Below are 15,899 nucleotides of genomic sequence, written 5' to 3'. Positions count from 1 at the left end.
ATGGGGTGTCTGTGGTCCTGAGGCAGGGAGTTGCCCAGCTGAGGGGCTGTCTCTCAGGTCAGCAGGCAGCCTGTGTGCCCACTGGGTGAAAGCACCAGGCCAAGCTGTGAGGTCAATGAACAAGAACAGAACAATTGGTAAGACCCCCAAACAGAGCTCCTTCTTTTACCCCCTCACTCTCCTGACAAATCTTTTCAAAAGAAAACTACAATTGCCAAGCTTTGTTACAGGAAGTAAGCACTTGTATTTCATCTCAGTTGTTTCCTTAGTGCATGGGGGATCTGTTGAGGGTCATCTGCCTACATGTTGCTGGCCAAGCTCCAGCCAGGCTTCCAGAAACCAGACAAGAGAACGACCCCACAGGCTTCTGTATATATGCTCCTGGTTCTAGAACATTCTCCTATGTCAACTCGTCCAATCCAGAGCATTTAAAACCCTGATCACACTCTTCCTTCCTGAAATGCTGTTTCCTTGGTTGGCCAGTGGGTTTGGGGGGAGGCTGTTAGCTGTTTTGGAAGCAGTAGACTTCTTGTCAAGATGCTTTGAAAAGACCCAGTCACACCAGCTTTCCTGGGTGCTCACCCATTGTTCCCCTTCCCTCCATTCCCCTCCTCTCCGGCTCCCCTCCTCCTCCTTACTTATCCCCTTTCCTCTCCCTGTACCCCAGGGAGAGAGGTAGGGGGTCACCTAGTAGAGTTTCGATTCGAGACAAGTAAAGGGGCCGGAGAAGAAGTTACTGAAGAGCTAGTTTCATGGCATTCTGACCCCTCAAAGCTGCTCATGACCCGGCCTCACAGTGGGGGACAGGGAGGGGATAAGTAAACTAGGCAGCCACCCTAAGTCTGCAGATCCTGACCACCCCAAGCTACTGTTGCCTTGCTGCACACACTGCAGGTTGTTGTTGCTAAGTGGCATCTAGTCAGTTCCCTCGCAGAGACCTCATATAGGGTTTTTGAGGGGCAACTGGTAGATTTGAGCCGCTGACCTTGCAGCTAGCAGTCCAGTGCTTATCCCAGAACTCCATACACTGCAGAAGGCACAATAAATACAAGGATGTTGTTGCTCCCATGAAAAGTGAGGGAGGGGTGCTGTTATTTATAGCCAAAATGCCAGCAAGGCTTGGGCTCCTGGTCAGTACCTAACTAATCAGCAGTAGCTCCACATGACCCGCCGCTCTGTTGTTCATCCCAAAAGTAAGGTGGGTGAGGTCCTAACTCTGGAAGAATCAAGACTTGGGAGTTGGGACCAGGTTGGACCACTGGTCCTTCAGAAGAAGTCACTTTCCACAGGGATTTAGGGACCAGGGAGGCAGGGATGCTGTAGGTGAGGGATGCCCTAGGTGGGGGAACATCATGGTGAGGGATGCCAAGGGGGGACAGCCTAGGAGACGATGCTATAGGTAGAGGGTCAGTAAACCATTACCCAACCTGAGTTTATAAAGGTCTTACTGACACAGTCACGTGCAAGCATGTCTCAATCTGAAAGAACTGAAAAAATATTCATGCCTCGATTTTTAGTATTGAAGGATTCTACAGGCAAAATAAGGAATTCTGGTAGCATAGTCATTATAAATCGGGCTGCTAACCTCAAGGTTGGCAGTTCGAAACTACCAGCCATTCTGTGGGAGAAAGATGAGGCTCTCTGCTCCCCTAAAGGTTTACAGCCTCGGAAACCCTGTGCAGGGTCACTATGAGTCAGAACCGACTCCACAGCACATAACAACAACAATGGGCAAAATACTAAACAATGCAAAAAACATCATAAGAAGGTGGAAGGAATACACACAGTCACTGTACCAAAAAGGAATGGTTGATGTTCAACCATTTCAAGATGCTGCATGTGATCAAGAGCCAATGATACTGAAGGATGAAAACTTTGACAAAGAACATGGCTCCAGGAATTGATGGAATAAAAATTGAAATATTTTCACAAACTGATGCAGTACTGGAGGCATTCACTCATCTATACCAAGAAATATGGAAGAAAGCTACCTGGCCAACTGATTGGAAGAGATCTATATTTGTGCCTGTTCCAAAGAGAGGTGACCCAATGGAATATGGAAATCATCAGACAATATCATTAATACCTCATGCAAGCAAAATTTTACTGAACAGAATTCAAAACTGGCTGCAATTGTACATCAATAGGGAACTACCAGCGACTCAAGCTGGATTCAGAAGAGGACGTGGAACGGGGCTATCACTGCTGACTTCAAATGGTCTTGGCTGAAAGCAGAGAATACTAGAAAGAGGTTTACCTGTGCTTTATTGACTACGCAAAGGCTTTCAACTGTGTGGATCACCTTGACAAGTTATGGATAACAATGTGAAGGATAGGTATTCCAGAACATTTCACGTGATCATGAGGAACATGTGCATAGACCAAGAGACAGTCATTCAACCAGAACAAAGGAATGGTGAATAGTTCAAAATCAGGAAAGGTGTGCATCAGGGTTGTAATTCTTTCACTAAATGTATTCATTCTGTATGCTGAGCAAATAATCCGAGAAGCTGGGTTCTATGAAGAAAAACGTGGCACCAGGATTGGAGGAAGACTCATTAACAACCTGTGATATGCAGATGATACCACCTTGCTTGCTGAAAGTGAAGAGGACTTAAATATTTACTGATGAAGATCAAAGACCAAAGCCTTCGATATGGGTTGCACTTCGGTGGAAAGAAAACAAAACTCCTCACAATTGGACCGATAAATGACATCATGATAAATGGAGAAAAGATTGGAGTTGTTAAAGACTTCATTTTGCTTGGATCCACAATCAACACTCATGGAAGCAGCGGTCAAGAAATCAAACGACTTTTGCATTGGGCATTCCTGCTACACAAGTCCTCTTTAACGTGTTCAAGAGCAAAGATGTCCGCTTGAGGACTAAGGTGCACCTGACCAAGCCACGGTATTTTCAATAACCTCATATTCATGTGAAAGTTGAACAATGAATAAAGAAGACCGTTGAAGAACTGATGCATTTGAATTATGATGTTGGAGAGGAATATTAAAGATACCAAGGACTGGCAGAAAAACAAACCAATCTGTGTTGGAAGAAGCACAACCAGAATTCTCCTTAGAAGCCAGGTGGCCAGGCTTTGTCTCTCATACTTCAGTCACATTATCAGAAGAATTGATGCATTTAAGTTATGGCGTTGGAGGAAAATATTAAAAGTATCATGGACTGCCAGAAGAACAAACAAACCTGTGTTGGAAGAAGTACAGTCAGAATGATGCTTAGAAGTCAGGATGGTGAGACTTTGTCTTTCATGCTTAGGGCCTGTTATCAGTAGGCACACTCCCTGAAGAAGGGCATCATGTGTGGTAAAATGGAGGCCAAGAAAAAACAGGAAAACCCCCAAGGAGATGGATTGACAGGGTGGCAGCAGCATTGGGGTCAAGTGTAACAAGGTCTGTGAGGATGGTGCAGGACCGGGCAGGGTTCCGTTCTGTTGGGCACAGCATGGTCGCTATGAATCGGAAAAACAAACCTGTTTTTTGCTATTCTCTGTTTTCAGCCAAGATCTGCCATCAGCAATGAGACCCTCATTCCACATCCTTTTCTAAATCTTGAGTAAATTTTTGGTAGCTCACTGTCAAAGTACTGCTGCAACTGTTCGGTTGTGTGTGTGGTTTTTTTTGTTTGTTTGTTTGTTTTTCCATTATCTTCAGCAAAATTTTACTTGCATGTGATATTAATGATATTCTTCAATCATTTCTGCATTCTTTAAGATCATGGGTACAAATATGTATCTCTTCCAGTTGGTTGGCCAGGTAGCTGTCTTCCAAATTTCTTGATATAGACGAGCGAGTGCTTCACTTTGCTGAAACATTTCAGTTGGTATTCAGTCAGTTCCTGGAGCCTCGTTATCGAAAACGTCTTGACCATATGCTCTCTCCTGAAGTGGTTGGACGTCAACCAGTCTTTCCTCCATACAGGAGGACTCGATGTATACCTTCTGGTTTCTTCTGATGCCTCCTGCACATTCAATATTGCCCATAGAATCCTTTCATCTACATTGTGAGGGATGACCCACAGGTAGCAAGGAGCTAATGGGATGCAGGTGGGTTACCTAGCTCCCTCCAGCCAGGGTTGGAAGGGGGTGCTCTTTGCCATTCTACACATTTTCATCCTTTTAGTTGTTAAGTTGTTGAGGCGTTTTTGGTTCTTGTTTTCAAGATCTGCACTTGATTACTGCACTATGTGGACTTCCTACAGGGTTGGTTTTATGGTGTTTTTTCTCTTTGTTTCAGTCAGCTTTTATTCCTTGTATGCCTGGTTAATTGAATGTTGGCCATGACGAAGGGCAAAAAAAGGAACGTATTTTGGAGCTCTGTGTTGTACTACTTTCCTCATATGGAGAATTTACGTTTCCTTCCGGAAGAGACACTGATAACCTCAGATTTCCACCTTAACAACAACAGTAAACTAAACCTGCTATTGTTGAGTTGATTCCAAGTCCCAGCCATCCTACAGCACAAAGCTGAACTGCCCCACTGAGTTTTCAAGGCTGTAATCTAAGGAAACAGACTGACACGGCTTTCTCCTGTGGAGCAGCTGGTGAGATTGAACCACCAACCTGTGGTTAGTGCTTTAGTTTCTGTGCCACCAGGAATCCTGTTGATTCTGATTCCTAATGACTCCATGGGACACATCTGCCCCGTGGCATCCCCTAGGCTGTCATCAGAACAGGAGCAGATATCCAAGTCTCTCTCTCCACAGGAGCCGGTGGTGGGTTTGAACCACTGACCTTCAGTTAGCAGCTGAGCATTTAGCCATTACAATATCCCTAGGGCTCCTCTCCTGCCTGTTGTTGTTGTTAAGTGTCGTTGAGTCTGTTCTGACTCACAGCCACACTGTATACGGTTTCTGAGGCTGTCAATCTTCATAGGAGCAGAAAGCCTCATTTTTATCAGAGAGGCTGGTGGGCTTGAACTGCCGACCTTGTGGTTTGCAGTTCAGTGCTTATCCTACAGCGCGACTGTGCTCTGCCTCTTCTATTAAGACGATTCATTTCCCAATCACCTTCATTCCTGAAGTTCAACCCAAAGACTAGAGCTTGCCCGGGGCTTCTCCTCCTTGGGGGAACTCAGTTTTCACTCCTCTTCCCATCTCAAAACTCAGCAAATGTCTTCCTCGGGAAGATGGCCCCAGATGTTGGGTTCTACTTTCCTACCAGATGTTTGCCCCAAAATTTTTGCTTCTTGGCCACTCCCTTGTGCCTTTACACAGAAATTTGGAGATTTTTCTTTTCCATTGTGTCCAGCTGTTCTAGTTTTCCTCCACAGGGGAGCATGGCTTTAAACCGCAGAGCCCACCATTTGCTGGGAACAGAACTTCCTGTATTTCTTTTGAATATGTAGATGCCTCCAGGATAATCTATTGATAATTAAATTCCTTACAATTGGGTTTCCACTCCACGCTTTGAGAGTATGTCCTTGCTTACATTGAAGTGCGTCTGTTGGTCTGTTTGGAGTTTTTCCCCCTGCGGCCCTCAAAATACAGATGTTGCCTCTTTTCTCCCTTTAAAAACCCCAGATTCTGATTCCTCCCAACCATATAGGGCAGGATAGGCCTGCTCCTTATGGTTTCTGCGGCTGTAAATCTTTATCAGAGTAGATGGCATCATCTTTTTCCTGCAGAGCATCTGGTGGGTTTGAACTGCTGACCTTGTGGTTTCAGCCCAGCACTTAACTCACTGCACTGCCTGGCTCCTTTGTTCTTGTTGTTGGTAAGTGCCGTGGAGTCGGTTCCAATTCATATTGGCCCCGTATGTGGTTTCCTAGGAGCAGCTGGTGAGTTTGAACTGCCGACCTTGTGGTTCACAGTCCAGTGCTGATCCTACAGTGCCACACCAGGACTCTTAGAGAATTTTTGTTGTTAAGTACCATGGAGTCTGTTTCTACTCATAGCAACCCTGTATAGAGATTCCAAGGAACAGCTGGTGAGTTTGAACCACTGACCTTGAGGTTCAAACTGAACTTGCTGTCCAGTGCTTATCCTGTGGGGCCACACCAGGGCTCCAGAGACAAAGTGGGCCTTGTATTGGCACAGGTATATCTAAAGTCTGCGATTCAGTTTCAGGTACAGCTTGATCCAGGCACTGCCTGATGAAAGATTGTCACCAGAGCTCCTCTCAGCTTCACTGCCTCCAATATGGCCCTCTCCCTGTCTCCCTCCTCATGGCCACAAAGTGACCACAGCCCCCAATCTTGCATGCATGTCCCGTCAAACTCAGCAGAAAGGACACAAACTCAGCAGACACAGCCTCCTTTCTTGCTGGGCACTGACCCTGTGGCCAGCGGGGGAGAGAGTACTGACCCCATCAGGACATGCCAAGACTGGGAACGGTGGCTGCCTATTCTAGTTTTCTAGTGCTACTGGAACAAAAATGCCACACATAGGCAGCTCTAGCCAACAGAACTTTATCCCTCGTAGTCTGGAAGTCCAAATTCAGGGCACCAGCTCTAGCGGGGACGGCTTTTTCTCTCTGTTGGCTCACAGTTTAGGAGGCAGGTCCTTGCCTCCTTTCAGCATCTGTGAACCTGACAGTCCTTAGCCATATCCATTTGTCTGGTCACCAACCTCCCCTGGATCTCAGATGTTCTCAGCTCAGGGTACCAGAGTCCAAAGGACACACACTACTCCTGGCTCGTCTTTCTTGGTGGTAATCGGTCCCTCTGAGCTCTGCTTGCTATGTGAAATCTTTCCTGTCTCCACCGAGATTCACTCAGATGCAGCCTAATCCTGTAGGGTGCACTGTTTCATTAACATGCCTACTGCTGTTTATTGCCATCCAGTCAATTCCAAATCATAGGTTTCCAAGGAGCAGCTGGTGGGTTTGAACCACTGATCTTGTGGTTTGCAGTGCAGTGTTTATCCTACATCGCCACACCAGGACCCCTTTAATCCTGCTTTAATTAACTGCCTCTAATCCTGTGGCACTGCAGGTGAATGCAGTGGACGGCAAGGTTGGTTTGAAACTCGGTGGTTCAAGCTCACCAGTCGCTCCTCAGAAACCCTATGAGTCCGAACTGACTAGATGGCACTTAACAACAACAACAATGGTCCTACCCCATTCACATCACAGAGGACAATTACATCGGATCACAGATGGAGGACAATTACGTAACACTGAGTCACGGCCCAGCCAAGTTGACACATAGTTCTGGGAGACACAACTCAATCCCAAAGAGTGACAAGAGAAACTTGAGGTGTTGCTCTCGGAAGGTGGAGGGCAAACCAGCATCTATTACAGACCTTCACCCCAATACTCAGATGGGGTAAGCCAGGGGAGGCCTCGAGCCGCTCTTCAACAACCCCCCAGATCCATCCTTGGTTGGGAAATATGCACAGGCCTCACAAGCACCCCATAACTTACCCCAACTGGTTCCCAGCCTCCCCACATGGCAGCTCTTCTACGTCTGTTTTCCGCAGATATTTATTATACCTATCCCTGGGCTACACCATAATATTGGCCTGTATGCCTGTTCCTTGGTGTGTGTCTCTGGGTCACTGGGGCAGATGTGGCCCGCGACAGGCGATCCCTGGCAGCTGGCTGACTGCAGTGAGTGTGGCTGAGGAAAGAGCGCAGCATTCCGGCTGGGAACCTGGACTCTGGCCTGGTTGTGCTGCCCACACACTGTGAGCCTTGGAGACATTCTTCCTGCTGCTGCTCTGGCCTTCCCCCGGCTGGGAGGCTGGGAAGGGCAGTGGTCAGGTTCACTGTCTGACACCACCCCAGACAGTTGGCAGGACATTCTACCTGACCACATGGGAGTGGATGATGCATTTGCTACATCTAGTTATAGCAAGAGAGATCTGGGATAGGTTGGTGATGTCTGCACTGGGTATGTGAGGACGAGCAACCAAGTGTGTGGAGGATCGTTTGCATCTGGGCTGATGTCCTGTTCCAGGCACCTACGTGATGACAGTCACCGCCAATGATGCTGATGACAGCACTACAGCCAACGGGATGGTGCGGTACCGGATTGTGACTCAGACCCCACAGAGCCCATCACAGAACATGTTCACCATCAACAGCGAGACAGGCGACATTGTGACCGTGGCAGCCGGCCTGGACCGAGAGGTGAGTGGGCGGCCTGTCACCCAGCAGTGTGTGTGTGTGTGTGCGTGTGTGTGTGCGTGTGTCTGTGTGCGGCCTGCCACCTAGCTGTGTGTGTGTGTGTGTGTGTGTGTGTGTGTGTGTGTACAGCATCCCCTTCCTCAAGGAGGGTCCCTGGATGGCACCTGGGTACCTGGACCACGCTGCCCATGCTCCTCCCGCCCCCTGCCCTGCTCCTTGCAGCCAGCAGTGGGATGCAGCTAGTGCCTCAATGGTTGGCCCCATGTAGCCTGGGGCCCTGTAGCTCAGAATCGCTGTAAGGTGGGGTCACAGTAGCCCTTGGAGACAGTGTGTGGAAGACCATGTGTGAGTCTCGTGACATCTGGAGTGAGTCAGCCGAACTGGGCCTGAAGTCTTGGTCTCCGTGAGGCCAGATGCACAGCCAGCCTACCTGTGTCCTGACGGGAAGCCCTGAGCTTCGTGCCGTACCAGGGTGGAGGGCAGAGTGGCTGCAGGGCATGTGAGGTGGCAGGACACTCTGACCAGCATGGAAGGAAGCGGAAGTGGGTACGCTAGAGACCCTCCACTCATAAGCCCAGCTCTATCCCACTTAGTCTTTGTAGAGGACTAATCCCGAACTGGACTCTTCATCAAAAAATCTGAGCTGTTACTGTTTCTCTGATCACATTTTCTACACTTAAAAAACTGTACAGAAGGATGGTCTAGAAACAGAAAAAAATCCTCCATTTTTGCATAATGCTGATTTTCCCATAACCACCTGGTCACTGGAACCATGCTGATAAGTGGTGAAGTGCTGAGCTTACATCTGCAAGGATTCTGTTTCCAAATGAGGTCATATGTCCACTGGAGACATGAATTGGGGGGACACTACTCAAACCACTAAGGAGCTCTGATAGCGTCGTGGTTATGAATCGGGCTGCTAACCTCAAGGTCGGCAGTTTGAAACTACCAGCTGTTCCGCAGGAGAAAGATGAGGTTTTCTGCTCCTGTAAAGATTTACAGCCTCAGAAACCCTGTGCAGGGTCACTGTGAGTCCAAACTGACTCCAGGTACTTAACAACATTAACACTAAAGGCAGGGGGGACTTTCCATCATAATGGGGTGTTGAGGTTAAGAGTATCCAGGACCCCAAGAGCCAGAGCCTGCAATATGGTGTCCACAGGTCTCATGTGGTCAAGTGAAAATAAAATAACATGAGGACCCTACCAGCCCTCATACTGATTCACTGCACAGTGCAGAGCAGGACAGCCTTCTCGAAGGTTCCAGTGTCTAGATCAGCTCTCAAGGACTGCTTTAGAAACAGAGGCCGCAGGAGAAAACCTGGGATAAGGCAGAGTGAAGGAGAGAGGTGGGCTGTTGGAGCCTCAGATCTTCCGGGGGAGGTTCGAACCGCATACTATGTGAGCAACCACGTGGCAGTGGAAAGCAGGGTCTGCCGAATCTGGGTGGGAGGCTGTGTGGCAGCTCTTCGTCAGGGTCTGTCTGCCCTTTATAAACAGCAAACGGATGGCAGTGCACAGGGTCCCCCCTTATCCCGTGAGCAGCCACATGAGACAGAGAGCAAGTCTCCCACTGCCTATGCCCGCACCCCCATCTCCCCACTCCCCAAGCAGTCATGTGCCAGTGAGCAACCAGGTGGCAGTGGTGTGCAGGATGTACCCCCCCCTTGAGTGGCCAGGTGGTGGACGGTGCACAGGATGTCCCCCATCCCTGAGACGCCAGGTGATGGACGGTGCACAGGATTTCCCCCATTCCTGAGTGGCCAGGTACGGTAATGTACAGGATTTCCCCCATCCCCATGAGTGACCAGGTGCAGCAGAGCACAGGATGTCCCCCCTCCCTGAGAAGCCAGGTGATGGATGGTGCACAGGATGTCCCCCATCCCTGAGTGGCCAGGTGATGGACGGTGCACAGGATTTCCCCCATCCCTGAGTGGCCAGGTGCAATAATGTGCAGGATTTCCCCATCCCCGTGAGCGGCCAGGTGCAGCAGAGCACAGGATTTCCCCCCTCCCTGAGCAGCCAGGTGATGGATGGTGTGCAGGATTTTCCCGCTCCCCATGAGCTGCCAGGTGCGGCGGTGTGCAGGAGGGCCCCCAGAAGAGGTGACGGTTGGTGTCCTGTGCAGTTGTTTGATTCACATCTTCAGGTCCCAAGTCCTCACACCCAGAGAAGCAGGTGTTCCTGCACCTCACCTTCAAAGACGAGGCTCCACAGCGCAGTGTGCACACTTGCCCTGGTGCATGGTGGAATCTTGACTGCACACCAGATGCCCCTTCCTTCAGACCAGATTCGAGAGGAGGGGCATTTCTATTGCCCACTGTACTTCCCCAGGGAAGTGAAATATTGGGGTGCAGGTCTCCAGTGCTCTGGCTCTGAACCCCTAAGCCGGTGCACCTCATTCAGCATCTCAGACGGAACCATCAAACCAGGTTGATTCTGAGCCCTGCAGGTAGGCTGGGCCTGTGCACCGGGCGAAGTGGGTACTAAGAGAGGTTCTAGAGGCCACGGGCCCAGAATAAAAGCCATCCAGCAGGTGGAACCAGTAGATCCAGAGGCCTGCACAGCCCCCTCATGGGCAGCCCAATACTTCAGTGGACACAAGTGGTCTTTGTTGTTGTTAAATGCTGTCGAGTTGGCTGCAACTCATGGCAACCCTGGAAAGTGTTCTCGAGGAGGAACTAGTGAGTTTGAACCTCCGACCTTGTGGTTCAAACCGACCTATGACCATGAATATCATGGAAGGAAGAAAGATGCTCCCACCCACCCACCTTGAGGTTCCAGATCTAGCTAGCGCTCAGCTGGGGGAACCCAGTGGGGTAGGGTGGTGGCCTCATCTACCTGCCCAACCAGCCTTCAAGAGCCTCTCATCACCCAGATCTCTGCAGAGGTTGCTGCCCTCCAGCTGCCCTGAGCTCTCCTTTTTCCTGAGCTCCCTCCAACATTGATTCCTAGCACCACACTGCCCACACTGCCCAGCAGAGGCCATCTTCAGTTCCTCTCTGAAGAGCGCTTCTGCTAAATATTTGATGAGAAACAAGTTAGGGCACAGGAAAGCAGAAAGGAGGAGCTGAAGGAACTTACCAGCAGGGTCTCTCACTGTCCTCAGCAGTGTGGGTACCGAGCCAGGCCTAGGACAAAGTTGGAGAAGGAATCATTCTGGGCCTTTTGTCTCAAGGAGAACCTTCCAGAGGCCACAGGGGCCAGAGACACCTCCAAGTTTGGGACGCTGGCCCAGCTCTGGGTGCTGTGCTGTGCTGAGCAAGCTCCCAGAGGGGTCAGCTGGAGGGTCTGTGTGATGGAAGGAGGCTGGGAACCAGTGTAGCCCCACCAGTGACCATTCCCTGAGAGCAGGAGTGATAGACCACTGAGGTTAACGATGAAGTGGTGCCACCCTGTGCCATCCACCTTGTATTGTCCACCCTGTGCTGTCCATCTTGTGCCATCCACCCTTGTGGAAAGCACTTGCTGAGCCCTGCCTAGGGAAGCTCACTGTTCTGACTCCAAACTCCCCAAACCATCACATCGAATCCTCAAAACCTCTGTATTCCACCAGATAGAGCACAGGTCACCCAGGACATTGAATGTCCTGTCCACATGGACAAGAAATGTATCCCAAATCTTGCCTGGCACATCCTTATGCAGAGAGGAGCGTGTCCTCCAATGACAGGCCATGGATCACCAAGAACCAACAGGAACAGGAAGAGAGGCACGGGTGGTCCTCTCTCAGAAACCGCAGAAGGAGCCAGCCCTGCTGACCCCTCCAATTCCAGCTTCTAGCTCCAGAGCCTTGAGATGTGTCTGCTCTTGTAGGGCTGTGGTGAGGTGTGGCCCACAGTAGGACACCGGCTCTGTTGTTATTTGTTGCATATGGTCCCCCCGCCCTGGGGCACCCACCTTATGGAGCCAAGCAGGCAGGGCCAGAGATAAGCTGGACACACACCAGGAACCCAGAGGCCACCATGTTGCTGGTGGGGTCCGACAGCAACAAAGTCCCCGGAGCCCAGCTCTACAGGCGGAGCGATGGGGTGGTCATGGGTCACTAACGTGGACTCCCGGGCATGCACTCAGCGGAGAGCTATGTGGGCCTTGACATCCGAGATAGGCCTTCCCAGCCCACACAAAGCACCCGACCACCTCTTCGCTCTGTCAACCAGAACCCCCTGCTCACGCTGGCAGGCCCCAGTACCCAGTGGCCTACTAACACCACCCACCCTCCTGATGAGAGGTCCTTCATTTTCCCATTACAGGAACCAGTGGCCTTTCCAGAAAAGGGCTTTGGGTGGGTTCACGCCTGTCCCACGTGGAGGACTTGGCCCATTAACCCCGTAGAGCATAGTCCCTGCACAACATCTAGCACCTCCCGGAGGGCTCAGAAGGTGGGGGCCTGGGGGCTAGTAGGGGTTGTTTGTTCACACACACATTGGTGTGGGGCAAGGGGTGGCAGGACAATGTAGCATCCAGAGGAACCAGTCCCCATGCTTGGTAAAGTGGAGGAACAGAGAAAGAGTAAGACCTCCCACGAGATGGACTGGCACAGTGGCATACAAGGGGCTTAAGCGCAGCAATTACGAGAGTGGCGCCGGATAGGACACTGTTTCAGTCTGCTGTGCTCGAAGTCAGAACCTACTAGGTGGTACCTAACAAGAGACTAGAACTTGAAGCTGAAGAAAAGGTTCTCCAGGGAAAATGGTGACGGACAGATCTTAGGGGAGACCTGAGGAGCTCCTTCCCCTCCCCGGAGGTTCCCGTTGCATTCATCCTATTCACCGAGTACTTCTGAAGCCCACCTGCGGCCCACCCTCCTGATGGTCAGCCAGCTTGGCTCCCTGACCAGAAACAGCCCTGGCGACCCAACCTGTGCATGGGGGCAAGAGTGGGATGCAATGCTAGAAGGGCTGGAGTGTTTTCCTGTTTTCTGTTTGGTGGTGGTGGTGGTGTGCCGTGGAGTCAGTTCCAACCCAGAGCAACCCTGTATAGGGTTTCCAAGACTGTAAATCTTTATGGGAGCAGAAAGCCTCATCTTTCTCCCGTAGAACAGCTGGTAGTTTCAAACTGCTAACCTTGAGGTTAGCAGCCCAACTCGTAACCACTACGCTACCAGAGCTCCTTGTTTTATAGTTTGGTGGTGGTGGTTGTGTGCCGTGGAGTCGGTTCCAACTCATAGCAACCCTATACAGGGTTTCCGAGGCTGTAAATCTTTACAGGAGCAGAAAGCATCCTCTTTCTCCCGTGAAACAGCTGGTAGTTTCGAACTGCTGAAATTCGCAGCCCAATTCGTAATCGCTAAGCTACCAGAGCTCCCTGTTTAGGAAAGAGTAAATGATACTTCCAGACCATGTGAAGTCTCCCAGTCTCAGGAGTGGGAGCAGGACAGTGCGGGACTTTGGGTTTGCCCCGAAGGCTGTGCACACCCCCAGACTGCCCGGTCCGCCCTGAGCACTGGGAACCAAGTGAGGAACCCTCCCTGGTCACTCAGTCTAAGAGACAGAGACAGCCCCCACCCACTGAAGTCAGCCGGATGGCGCTTCCAGCTGCCTGAGCTGGCCTCTCTGTGGGCTGACCTGTGAGAATGCTCATTTAAAAGTCATTAGAGTAGGCGTGTGCAAGGGACAGAGACTGATGATGTTTGGGAGGATGCTGGGGCTAGCCGTGTGGCAGTCGGGACACCACGGTCCCCAGAGCTCAGTGGGATCTCCATGAGGCCTTTCCCAATGAGGAGAGTCTCCAGGGACAGAGGCTGTAACTGAGGTCACTGGTCAGTGAATCCAGCAAGATGCAGCTGCTTCATCTGTTTCTGTCCGTGGCAGAATTCCAGGCCGAGGTGGCTAGGACTGGAACCCGGAGATCCACACCGTGTCTGAGGTCGGGTCACATCCTCAGAGTGTTCCTAGAACCAGAGGCAGAGGACCTTTCGAATCATTGTGGGCAGGGGGCCCAGGCTGAGTTGCAGTTGCTGGCCCCCAGGAAAAATCAGCACACCAGTGGCAACCAACCTTTCTGAGCAAGAGTGCGGTCTCAGGACAGTCAACCCTGGTGGGATTGTCGATGGCAGAAGATAAAGGGACAACACCCGCCACTAAAGGGTGGCAGTGGCCAGAAGAGATTCTTGCTGCCCACACACTGCAGGGACTGTTCTCTGAAGAGCAGGGATGCCTCTGGACTTAGGCCTGCTGACCAGAACAAGACGTTCTGCCTCGGCCCGAGCTGGGCTGGTCATTGTCCTGGAGGTCCAGCTTGTCTTCCTCTGGCTAAACCTCTGTTATTGTTGGATGTTGTTGAGGTAATTTCAGCTCAGAGTAGAAATGCCCCACGGGGTTTTCTAAACTTCCTTCTTTCCTGGAGCGCATCACCCAGCCTTTCTCCCTCAGATTACCGGGTGGATTCAAACCACAATCTTTCAGCTTCACAGACATGCACCTAAAGTGCACCACCAGGTGTCCTTGGGTGGATCGCTACAAAAAACAAATATGGAAAAGATGCATCCACGTCTTTTCTCCCTTTGAAAACTGCTCACTCATCTCCCCCACCTCCCTGCCAGGAGCAGTGACATCTGAGGGGAGGAGGGAGAATTAGCAGTCAGCTGTCCCGTGTGTTGGTGGATGTTTGGGTGTGTGCCCACCTCCATAAACACAAGGGTTACCATTGAGTTCACTGCCCCACATGGTGCATAAGGAGATCCCACTCATGGCATCCCCGTGTGTATCAGAGGAGAACTGTGCCCCACAGGGTTCTCAGTGGGTGATTTTTCATAAGTAGATCCCACTCATGGTGCCCCCGTGTGTGTCAGAGTAGAACTGTGTCCCACAGGGTTCTCAGTGGATGATTTTTCATAAGTAGATCCCACTCATGGTGCCCCGTGTGTGTCAGAGTAGAACTGTGCCCACAGGGTTTTAAGCGGATGAGTTTTCGTAAGTAGATCCCACTCATGGTGCCCCCGTGTGTGTCAGAGTAGAACTGTGCCCCACAGGCTTCTCAGTGGATGATTTTTCATAAGTAGATCCCACTCATGGTGCCCTGTGTGTGTCAGAGTAGAACTGTGCCCCATAGGGTTCTCAGTGGATGAGTTTTCAGAAGTAGATTCCATTCATGGTGCCCCGTGTGTGTCAGAGTAGAACTGTGCTCACAGGGTTCTCAGTGGATGATTTTTCATAAGTAGATCCCACTCATGGTGCCCCGTGTGTGTCAGAGTAGAACTGTGCTCACAGGGTTCTCAGTGGATGATTTTTCAGAAGTAGATGCCTGGTCTTTCTTCTGAGGTACCTCTGAGTAAATCTGAACCTCTAACTTTTCAGTAAGCAGCTGAGTCCATTCACCACGTGCACCCACTAGGGACTCCATTCCAGAGACTTCATTGCCTCTCCAGCTTTCGAAGGCATGAATCATCTTTAGGAAGGGGAAAATCCACAAACAATTGCCACAGCATCTAATTAGATAGTGCTGTGCAAATTGAGCATTTCTACATGATTAACATGTCGGGAGAGTTAGCTAAGTCTCCAGTGGTTCAAGTGTCTCTTGTGTACCTAGTTGGAGATGTCCCTCCCGCTAATCCTATTCATTGTGCTTTGTGTCCTAATTAGAATATGTATGTGATAATTAGAATATGTATGTGATAATTAGAATATATATGTTCTAATAAGACTGGAGCTCTGGAGGTGAGCTGGCTTTGATAGTGTAATTAGCTCAAGAGGCACATGGTCCTTGGACCCTGCCCTCCTTCCAGGAAAGACTTGCTGGCATTCTTTTGTCATCAGAAGCTCCATTTGATCTCTCAGTCATGAAGGTATCTGCTAAGGCAGCCATCACTACC

At 50.4% G+C, this 15,899-nt stretch overlaps 1 protein-coding gene across 1 annotated transcript in view; it reads left to right on the top strand.

Moving 5' to 3' along the window:
* The window catches only part of CDH4 (cadherin 4, type 1, R-cadherin (retinal)), a 182,406-nt gene that overhangs the window by 140,205 nt on the left and 26,302 nt on the right, over positions 1-15,899 (top strand). The window contains exon 6 of the mRNA XM_006873398.1: positions 7,921-8,093. Within this exon, the coding sequence (XP_006873460.1) occupies positions 7,921-8,093 (173 nt within the window). The remainder of the gene's footprint in view (positions 1-7,920; positions 8,094-15,899) is intronic.

The sequence above is a fragment of the Chrysochloris asiatica genome, unplaced genomic scaffold (genome assembly GCF_000296735.1).
Source record: "Chrysochloris asiatica unplaced genomic scaffold, ChrAsi1.0 scaffold00238, whole genome shotgun sequence".
Classification (NCBI taxonomy): Eukaryota; Metazoa; Chordata; class Mammalia; order Afrosoricida; family Chrysochloridae; genus Chrysochloris; species Chrysochloris asiatica.
The sequence above is the reverse complement of the archived record's forward strand: the minus strand, read 5'-3'. Positions and strand labels throughout refer to the sequence as shown.